This window comes from Pseudochaenichthys georgianus, chromosome 7 (genome assembly GCF_902827115.2).
Source record: "Pseudochaenichthys georgianus chromosome 7, fPseGeo1.2, whole genome shotgun sequence".
NCBI lineage: Eukaryota > Metazoa > Chordata > Actinopteri > Perciformes > Channichthyidae > Pseudochaenichthys > Pseudochaenichthys georgianus.
The window spans coordinates 7,201,942-7,212,983 of record NC_047509.1 but is presented as its reverse complement, the minus strand read 5'-3'; the positions used below and the strand labels follow the sequence as shown (position 1 = coordinate 7,212,983).

The following is an 11,042-nucleotide window of genomic DNA, read 5'->3' as shown; positions in this document are numbered from 1 at the left end:
AGTCAAAGAAGGCATGTTTTATTCCATGTTGTCACGTCGCAACACAGTCCCCAACAGCTGTACTTTATTTATTAGATTATTCATTTGATTAAGGAGTCTTAATTTGTCCGCACAACAAAAGTTGAGACGTAACAACGCAATTGGAAATCAGTTTCATAATAGTGTCAAAACATGACCAGCTTGTGTGTTCATGAGTGTGTGTGTGTGTGTTTAGTGTTGCGTGTTGCTCAGCGGGCCCCTCGATAATTGGAGGCTTGTCCCGGAGAGGGAGCAACAGAGGGGAGGCAAACAGACCACAGCAGAAAGAGGGGAGGAATGCGAGAGACAGGGAGGAGGTGAGAAACTGCTCTCGCTTCTGGCCTCTCACTTCTCTCCACAACATCCAATCTGTCACAACATCCCTCTCCTCCCTCTGTGGCCATATCACACGTACACATATCAGTTTAATGTGTGTGTGGGAGAGCTCTTTGATCCGCTGCCCTGCACGCGATGTGGATCAAAGTAGCGCTAACGTGGTTAGCATGTAAAACAAAACAAAAAGAGATCAGAATGACATTAATGCACCGCTGCGGCCAGGGTCCACGTCCTTTGATCAACACACGCTCCCTTCACACACTCTGAAACTAGACAGAAAGAGAGGGAGGGTGTGTTGAAAGAGGGGAGACAGGAGTCGGCCGCGCGAGTGGGCAGAGGTCACCTCAGAGTAACGAGCAGGAGGGAGACGCAGCATGGACGCCGGTTGTGTTTGCTACAGCAGGTCAGGTTGTCCTGGACGCTCCAGATGCTGCGTGGGACGCTGAGGACGACAGAGGTGAGGCTACTTCCTCCTCTCGGCCGAAAGCAAACGTCGTTCTTTCAATGAGGTGTCCTGGATCTGATGAGGATTATATTGTTGAACAGTTAAGAGACTTCTGTGCCGAAGGTGTGTGTCTGAAGACTGAGAGAATATTCCAGCTTGTATTCTCTTTTACCAAAAGTTATTATTTATTTGTCGCATCGGATATTCATTGCTTACTACTTTGGTGCTTGTAATTCCTCCTCTCTCTGCCCTCACTTGAGGTACGGTGGATCCATTACTTAAATAGAAGCACTAATTAAGTTAAGATCAGATTTTTGAATACTCGCAAATGTAACATTTATTTGACGATGTGGCATTGGACATTTTGACTTTAAATGCTTCCAAAGCTTACTATTAAAATCTTAGTTAACTGTTAATGAGGTGTCCTTCATCTGTTGACTAAACACTCAGGACATTAGAATATCACAAAATACAAAGACATAGTTATTGAAGTTAAAAGTGCAATTGTTGTACAATATAAGAAACTTGTGTTAATTGAGCCAAGAGTATTTGGCTGAAGAGAGAATCTTACAGCGAATAGAAAAAGTAAATACTTATTTGAATCAATGTTTGCTTCTACTTCCTCATCTCTTCTGATATACTTTTGAAAGGGTGTCATGTCTGTTATCTAAACACTGAGGACAGCAGAATAGAAACAAGGAAATACTGGTTATAAATAATTTATGTCAGCCGACAATATGTATCTGAGGAGATATTCTTATAGCGTTTATACTCTTTTTCACCAAAGGTAAACATTAATTTGACCATGTTGAATCGGACATTTGGACAATCAATGCTAATAGAAGTGTGAGTGTTACATAGTGATGTCATTATGTGACAGAAGTAAACAAAGGAGTCCAATGGAGGCGTTTGAGGCATTAATCAGAATCAGGTTTATTACCAGGTAGGTTTACACTTATGAGGAATTTGACTTGATGTCGTGGTGCATACATAAAAGTAAGACAACAATGAATGAAAACAGATACAGAGCTAGAAAAAATAATACAAAATATAGTGGATACAAGCGGCCGAGATGGGTTTCCTCCGCCGGGTGGCTGGTGTCTCCCTTAGAGATAAGGTGAGAAGTTCGGTCATCCGGGAGGGACTCGGAGTTGAGCCGCTTCTCCTTCGCGTCGAAAGGAGCCAGTTGAGGTGGTTCGGGCACCTAGTTAGGATGCCACCTGGGCGCCTCCCTAGGGAGGTGTTCCAGGCACGTCCAGCTGGGAAGAGACCAAGGGGTAGACCTAGGACCAGGTGGAGGGGTTATATCTCTTCGCTGGCCTGGGAGCGCCTTGGGATCCCCCAGTCAGAGCTGCTTGATGTCGCCAGGGAAAAGGAAGTTTGGGGCTCTCTGCTGGAACTGCTACCCCCGCGACCCGACCACGGATAAGCGGGAGAAGATGGGTGGATGGACAAAATATAGTAAAATATAAATATAATAGTATTTACATTGAATGGTTTCTTCAGCAGGAAACAACCTTTAAACAGAAAGACAGTTCTGAAACAAAGGCTATCGTCTATCCTTATGAGCTAGTGGTTATATTCTCCGTAAAGATTTCTTATACAGAGGTTAAGAAGTTGAAGTTGAAGTTACAGGTGGGTGTTCATTATTTCTGACGGGAATGATGAAAGAAGGACCAAAACGAAATACTCTGAGAGGTGTGAGAAGGGTTAATTTGGTTTTTGTTTTGAGAAAAGAAAAGAAGTATTGCCCGGCAGGTGTCCGGTCTTGTAATTGGATTAAAATCGGCAAAAGATGTCAACAAAGTTAGACCCAGGTGAAGTGAGGCCCTCCGCTCTATGGGCTGAAGTAGAGTTTGTATTTAACGCCAGCAACATGATTTCTGCTGCTCAATGTGGAGCCTCACGTTCTCACTGTAACGAAGCTCAAAGGAAACACAAAGAAGACAGAGGATTTTACAGAGCTGTCGTTTGTCAAACATCACTTTAACAAATGTTATGCAGCGACTTCATCTTAATTGACTGCATTGTGTTTCCAGCCCTATGTTTACAGGCAGGATTACTGTGAAAGGCTATTTTACAAGATAAGACTAATGCATCAAAGGACTGCAGAGTGCACTGGGAAGCTGGTTTGAGATAATACAGATGGATGAGGCTGTCAGCGGCGTGCTTTTGTTCCTGCAGTAATGGAAGAAGCACTCAGATCTAAAAAAAGCGAAAATGTTCCTAAAGTTTAAAACAAAAGGTATTTGTTCTGCTGTGAATGTCCCCGACGATATATCACAGCAAATAGATGTGTATACTTATACATCGATATGTAAGCAGCATTTGATCGTAGTAGCTTCACTTCTTTACATACAGTTCTTTTAACACGATAAATGAGAGATGGAAAATTAAGAAACATATTTTCGCTTCGCAGATTTATACTATTATTTTTGGACTCTTCAATCTTAGCTTTTTGCTTTGTAAAATATTGGTTATGTGGCCTCTTAGCAAATAACAATGTGTTTTGAGAGGGGATTTATGAATGAAATTAACTTCCATCGTTGGAACTGCAAAAATCTTCATAGTAACTACGCCTGTTAAACTTCAAAATGTTACAATCAAATCAAATCAAGTTTTATTTAAATAGCACATTTTTAAAACGATTTTTGGTCGAGCCAAAGTGCTGTAGGCCTACATACAATAAAAATACTTTACAATAAAAACACTTGTCAGCAGTCGTGCTCCGCTCTGGCTCGAAGGCCAGAGAGAAGAAGAAGAAGAAGGGAGTTTTAAGTGTTGATTTAAAAGCCCCCAGGGTCTGGGCCGACCTCACATGGAGGGGCAGAGTGTTCCAGAGCCTGGGGCCAGCAGCTGCGAAGGCTCGGTGCCCTCGGGTTTTGAGCCTGGTCTTGGGCCCGATCAGCAGCAGCTGGTCAGCGGACCTTAAAGCTCTGGGGTGTAGCGCTGGAGGAGTTCGGCTATAGGCCGGAGCCGGCCCATTTTGGGCTTTAAAAACAAATAAAAGGCGTTTAAAATCAATTCTGAACCGGACTGGAAGCCAGTGCAGCGAGGCCAGTGGGGTGATGCGGCCACGCTTTTTATGGCGAGCGAGAAGACAATGTTTTCCTTTATGCAGTAAACCGACTAATAATACAACATAATATTAAATAATGTAAGAATAACACAAAACATTTATCATAATTATAACCATTTGAACAGCACACTTCAAAAAATAAATACAACTCAAATAAAAGGTAATACGAGCTGAAGTATATAATATATAATGATAAATACTAAAATAACTAAACAGAGATATCACTAAGAGCTGCCACTGAGTGTGTAATGTTGATTGGTGGAATCACTGGCTCCATCAGAGCGTGCACATTCCCCCTCAGAGGCCCTCTCTGTAATTGTGTGTGTTGAAGTGTAAAAGTGTGTGAAGGAGCTGCAAACATGCCATTGTTTTGCAATTAACGTAAAGGTTGACCCCGCGCACACACTCTGGCGAACTGCAGAAGTGTGTTTGTTTACGGACGGCATGTTGTAACCGCTCTGCCCCCGAACAAGCAGATTAATGACACACAGCGCAGAGTCGACGGTCATTATAAATCAACCGTGGATAGAATAACACTTCATAACTAGGGTCACAATACGTCCAGTGAGGGTTTCTGGCAATATGTTCGAGGACTGCAGAGACAACAAGGGAACTGTTAATTGGAATTCACTAATTGGGAAAACTATCACGCTATAAGTTCACAGTGCTGTACTTGTCTACCATAATGCCACTTCACATCTACTCCACTTCAATCCAGAAGTATATTGTACTTTGTATTCAAGGACATGTATCTGAGAGCTATAGTTACTTCTTAAAGTACATATAACATATACTCTTTTGCTATTTAATATAAGGAGCCCCTGTTATGCTTTTTGGGGGTTTTCTCTTCCCTGCAGTGTGTTAGGTCTCTGTGCATGTAAGTGGTGTGCAAAGGCTACAATCCATGTGTTCCTCCAGAGCAGTGGTTCCCAACCTTTTTTCCCAAGAGCCCCCCAAAATGACTCCTGTTGGAAGTTGCGCCCCCCCCCCCCACACACACACAAGGGGTGGGGCGCAACAGCGGTAATTCAAGTTTAAAAGTCTCAAAATGCTGCTGTCACAAACTGGATGAATGTGAAGTATGTTGTTAAAGGAGGATGAAAGCGTAATTAAGGAGCACTATTGGAGCGACTTTGATGGTTATTGGACTCAGGATGAATTCATTTGGATTCCCGCTGTATGTTTTTTATATTTTTTTGTAATGTAGAGACAAGGATTTTAGTGACAATCATGTATTGCCTTATACGTAAAAAAAAAAAAAGTCTAAATATGATATTTGGCCTAAAATCATCTGAGGCCTGGCGCCCCCCCCTGCGATCTTTGGCGTCCCCCCCAAGGGGGGGACCACTGCTCCAAAGGGAGTTTCTCTCCCCCCCCCCCCCATGCCTGAAACGCCTCCATTGGACTCCTTTGTTTACTTACTGAACACAGTGACATCACTGTGTAAAACGCACGCTTCTGTTGTCTAGCATTTGTTGGGCTAAGGGGCGGGACATCTCTAAGCGGTTGACCAATCACAACAGACAACATATTTGAAATTGGTTAAATATATATTAGACTTTAATTGTTGCTTAAACATTTTTTTAACTTTAAAAAAAAAAACAGTAATTTCCTCTTCTCTCCTCTTTTTCTTCTACTATTTCCATCTCACTTCCTCTGCTCTTCCTCTCATCCTCTTATCTTCTCTTCCTCTCCCCTCTTTCATTCAATTCATCTCTTTGTTTACTTCTCGTCTTCTCTTGCCCTTTTTCTCTTCCTCTACTCTCTTCTTTCCTATTCAAGTCATCTTCCTCACTTCCTCTCCTTTTCCTCTCCTCCTCCTCGCCGCAGTCATCATGTCAGTGTCCCCGGTAACAGACCCGCCCCTCAGCTGGTCGGTGGTCCCCATGACTCCTGTATACGGTAACGTCACAAAGGTGCAGCGTGACGCTCTGCTGGCGGTTGCCGAGGTCGTGGTGCTGGCGGTGATCTTGGTGATGGCGTTGCTCGGTAACGGGCTGGTGCTGCTGGTGTTGCTAAGGCGGAGACGCCAACAGAACCCGCTGCACCGCTTCATGATCAACCTCTGTTTAGCTGACCTGGTGGTGGCGCTGTTCCAGGTATATACACACACACACACACACACACACACACACACACACACACACACACACACACACACACACACACACACACACACACACACACACACACACACACACACACACACACACACACACACACACACACACACACACACACACACACACACACACACCTCTTTTTTGGTCTTTTCACTTTGTGTCTTTTTCTCATCATCTTAGGTCTCTTTTTAACAACTTTTAACCTCTGTAGTATTTTGAAGTCTCTTCTTGGTTGCTTTGTGTCTTTAACTGTCCATTGTGATGGCTTTCTGTAGTTGCTCTGTGTCTCTTTGTAGTCATTGTGAGTCTTATTATAGGCCTACTACATTTCAGGCTCTTAGTTGTTGATTTCTGTCTCACTTTTTTGAAGTCTCTTTACAGTTGTTTTGCTCGTCATAGTGGACTTTTTGTGTCTAGACGTTCTTCTTTTTGATCATTTTGAGTCTCACTCTGGATCTCCACTCTCTCTTTGAGTTGCATCTTGTGGGTGAAGCCAAGGGGTCCCGTGACACTTTGATCCCCTGGCCCTATGCCCTGTAGGTAGGGTCAGTAATCCATCCATGATGCACACACACACAAACACACTGGCTGCATCTCACCCTGCTCCCCCTGCTCTCCCTCTCTGAGGTGCTGCCCCAGCTGGTGTGGGATGCAAAAGGCAGATTCCCCGGCCCGGACTTCCTGTGCCGGCTGGTGAAGTACCTGCAGGTCCTCGGGATGTTCGCCTCGTCCTACATGATCGTTGCCATGACGGTAGACCGGCACTACGCCATCTGCTGCCCCCTGCTGGCGCACCGCAGCTGGGCCACGCAGCGCTGGAACAGCTGCATCCTGCTGGCCTGGGGGCTGTCGCTGGTGCTCAGCCTTCCACAGGTGGGGGGAGACAGGGAGGGGGGAGATTTGGATTTTAGCCTTTGCAGACCATTTACATGCACACAAACCAACAGCACACTACAAGAAAGGGAAGTCTTAATAGAGCTTTTTAGAATCAGAATAAGATGTCCGCCCTGTCCTCTCTGCTTCTCCAGGTGTTCATCTTCTCCCGCTCTGAACGGTCTCCAGGAGAATACGATTGCTGGGGGAACTTTGCTGAGTCGTGGGGCCTCAAAGCCTACGTCACCTGGATGACTCTGGCGGTCTTCATCCTCCCCGTCCTCATCATCACCGTCTGCCAGGTAGAGAGGGGCGGGCCAGAGTTTGATTTACAGGGAGACACAAAACAACAGGGACCATCTTCTGTGATGGGATTTTAGATCTTGGATGTTGGACTGTTTTCTTTTTTGTATTACTGCCGATTTGTATTCTATATTTTATTCCATTGCATTGTAAATACTGTTATATTTTACTATATTTTGTATTATTCTTAATATTTGTATAGTTCTCTACCTGAGTTTTTAATTTACTTTTATGTATGCACCATCAAGTCAAATTCCTCGTACGTGTAAACCTACCTGAACTGCTTCTGATCCTCAACTGTTCTTATTTCACAACATTTTCCTTCAGGTACGAATCTTCAAGGAGATCCATAACAACCTGTACCTGAAGTCGGACCGCCGCCTCTCCCCCGCCTCCCTCTCCCCCTCCAGACGGGACAGCCAGAGAGGAGAAGGAGTCAGAAGGAGGTCAGATCTCCCCCTGTGTGTTTCACCCCTCGTGTTCAAAAACCCCTTGAATGACAGCAGCTTTAGCCCCGCCCCCGTCTACCAGCCGTCCAACAGCGTCACCTCACACAGCGACAACACCTACACTGCTGACTATGGTGAGTTCGTTTTTTTAATAAATCCAAAATTCTGCAAGGTTATAATTATTATTATTTTATTTTGTATTTGAAATGTTAGAAATTATATTGTTAAACGGTACACCCAACACAATTATTCTAAATATTATTATACATTATTTTATTATTATCATTTTTCTATTGACTATAACATTAGATCACAATTAACGCTACAGTAAACGCATCTCTTCACACTCGCATATCCACCCTGATCATTATCCATCACACATCTTCTGTTATATGTATTTGATTGATTTGTTTATGTTTCTTATGCTGGTGTATATCTTGTTTTTTACGGCGACCTTGAGAGCCTTGAAAGGCGCCTATATAAAATAAATATATTATTATTATTATTATTATAAAACACTATTATGAATACTTTTTTATACAAGGACCACGCATAAAAGATAAGAGGATGTATGCCAGGTTGATCTGCAGTATTAGGGGTAGGCACAGGTGGAACAACCATCAGACACTCAAAATATTAAAATATTACATTTGACTTTCTTTAAAGGTTTTTAATCAATATATTATATATATAGATGTATACAAAACATTTCTCTGAAGTGTTTGGCTCCAAATACCAGATCATTGTAGCATCCCATAATCCCCTCAACATCTGATCAGCTCATTTTCAGACAGGTTTTTTATAGAAATGGATCAGGACAAAAGGTGAGAGAATCTTTTTTCCTGAAACGTTCAGACTCTCTTTCCACAGAGGAGACACGTGTTGATGTGGAAGAGACATGGAAACGTGGATTCTGCACAATAAGTGACCTTAAACTTTGAACCAGTTTCACTGTTTCGCTGTGAATCAATATTTGTGTTGACCTCCTGTGTTTGTTTTAGTGTCTGCTAATAATCACGGCTTCCTGTCTGTGGAGCTGCAACCTGACGTGCTGCCGGGCCCTGCAGCGCCCCCTGCTGCCTGCGGCCCCAAAGCCCCCCCGCCTAAAGCCCCCCCACTCACAGCCAAAGCCCACGGTGGGGGGGTATCAGCGGCCATGTCGAAGACGGTCAGGATGACGCTGGTCATCGTGCTGGTCTACTCGCTCTGCTGGGCCCCCTTCTTCAGCGTCCAGCTGTGGGCCGCCTGGGACCCCCACCCCCCTCAGAACGGTACAGTATTGCCAAATATCTGGAACTAACTACCTGCAGGTCCGCTGCAACTCTTACTACTTTTAAATCCAGGCTGAAGACTTTTCTTTTTGTCGCTGCTCTTAATTGATATATTCACATCTTACACCGCACTGTAACTTATTCATGTTCCTGTGCTATTCATGTTTTATTATCTTTGCTTTTAATGTTTCGAATGTGTTTTATGCTCTTAATGTCTTTCGTTTTTGTAAAGCACTTTGAATTGCCTTGTGTTGATAAGTGCTATATCAAATAAACAGTTTTATTCCACAGGCCATAAGACCATTAAACACCTGAACCTTTTAAAGAGCATCCATAAACATTCAACTGATTGCATTTTGCAAATTATTTATCCAACATATCATTCAATTTACTTGTATGTAGACTATTTCTATTTTATTTGTATTTACTTGCACATCTCAAAACATTCTCTTGCACTATTTATCTCTTATTTGTTCTATATATATATATATATATATATATATATATTTGTTCTATATATATCTATATATATATATATATATATATATATATAGATATATAGTATATATATAGATATATATATAATATAGATATATATATATCTCTATACTATCTTATATACTCTATATATATATATATATCTCTATATCATATATCTCTATATATATCTATAGCTATCTCTATATCTATCTCTATCTAGCTATATCTATATATATATCTATCTCTATCATATATCTATATCTATCTCTCTATATATTATATATATATATATCAGAGAGAGCATCGGAACTTCAGTCTAATCTCCCGACCTGATATTTCTTTTATTTATTTTCTATTCAATCAATATATTTTGATATATCCCTCCCTCCCCCCACGTCTCCTGCACAGCGGTGCGGACAGTCAGCACTATAAATCTGAATAAAATAATATTCTATAATAATTTAAGACTTTCAATGAAACCATTCTGGATTATGAGTACTTTGCAATAATAATACTGAATTTGATCAATGCTGTGTGTGTGTGTGTGTGTGTGTGTGTGTGTGTGTGTGTGTGTGTGTGTGTGTGTGTGTGTGTGTGTGTGTGTGTGTGTGTGTGTGTGTGTGTGTGTGTGTGTGTGTGTGTGTGTGTGTGTGTGTGTGTGTGTGTAGATGCGGTGTTCACCCTGCTGATGCTGCTGGCCAGTCTGAACTCGTGCACTAACCCCTGGATCTACTCGGCCTTCTCCAGCAGCGTCTCTCCGGAGCTCCGCCTGCTGCTGCTCTGCCGCTCCGCCTCGCAGCGCCGCGGCTCCCTGCCCAGCGACTCCACCACCACCACACACAACTCCAACTACTGAACACACACACCACAACAAATGCAACACACACCACAGTCAAGTGCAAATCCTGCAAAGTCTTTATCTTGTCCTCTCTGCAGTATGCTACAAAAACTAGAGCTTCCTTTTTCTTGTTTGAATAATAGTTAGGGAAATACATTTTGTTTCTTTTACAGATTAATATAAAGTCATTTGTACATTTTAATATCTTAATAAGTGAAGTTTAGAGGTTCTGACAAGCAAATCATGTTTGCTAAGCTGCTTTAATTTAAGAATGAATGATGTTTTCCTGCAGGATTCACCGCTGCTTCTTCAGTCCGGCACAAACCCACATAAAACCACTAATTGTCAGATGACTTAAACACGACTTAAGTGTGCTTTACACTGTGTTAAGGTAGCCATTTACAGAACTGCTTGATCATTGATATAGAAAATAAGGCTAGTTATATATTTCACATGTAAAGCTCTCCCGGAAAGAAACAGATACAAACTGCTGTAATGCATTTTTATAAAGTGTAATTATAGTAAATATTCGGGTGATATTTCAGGAACTGACTTTTGATTAAAAACAACATTCCCTTTCAGAACAGAACAAATTCAATGAGATATGTTTTAAAAACAGTTTATTCATCCCCTCAAAAGTCCTGAAAACAGTCCAAACATACAAATTCACAGAAAAACATCTCCATGAAAAAAAAAACATTTTCTACAAACTTAACACAATGATTTGTTCTTGTATTTATTTATTTGTAAAGACGAAAATGTGCTTCTGCAGTACCGTTTAAAAAGAAATCTTGCACTGGATGAAAACTAACATTCACATGTTTCAA

The 11,042-nt window shown here is 42.0% G+C and overlaps 1 protein-coding gene across 4 annotated transcripts; it reads left to right on the top strand.

Annotated features, from left to right (window-relative positions):
• Positions 1-485: 485 nt before the first annotated feature.
• Positions 486-10,233, top strand: LOC117449550 (vasopressin V2 receptor-like). 4 transcript variants are annotated; one of them, XM_034087302.1, is made up of 7 exons: positions 486-811; positions 5,709-5,977; positions 6,629-6,874; positions 7,030-7,176; positions 7,505-7,760; positions 8,628-8,897; positions 10,046-10,233. In XM_034087302.1, the coding sequence occupies exons 2-7, from the start codon at positions 5,714-5,716 to the stop codon at positions 10,231-10,233; spliced, it is 1,371 nt and encodes a 456-aa protein (XP_033943193.1). In that variant the 5' UTR covers positions 486-811; positions 5,709-5,713. The 4 variants fall into 4 exon arrangements, with proteins under 4 accessions (XP_033943193.1, XP_033943191.1, XP_033943190.1 ...); XM_034087300.1 differs by having other exon boundaries at positions 5,661-5,977; XM_034087299.1 differs by lacking the exon at positions 486-811 and adding an exon at positions 853-922.
• Positions 10,234-11,042: the final 809 nt, after the last annotated feature.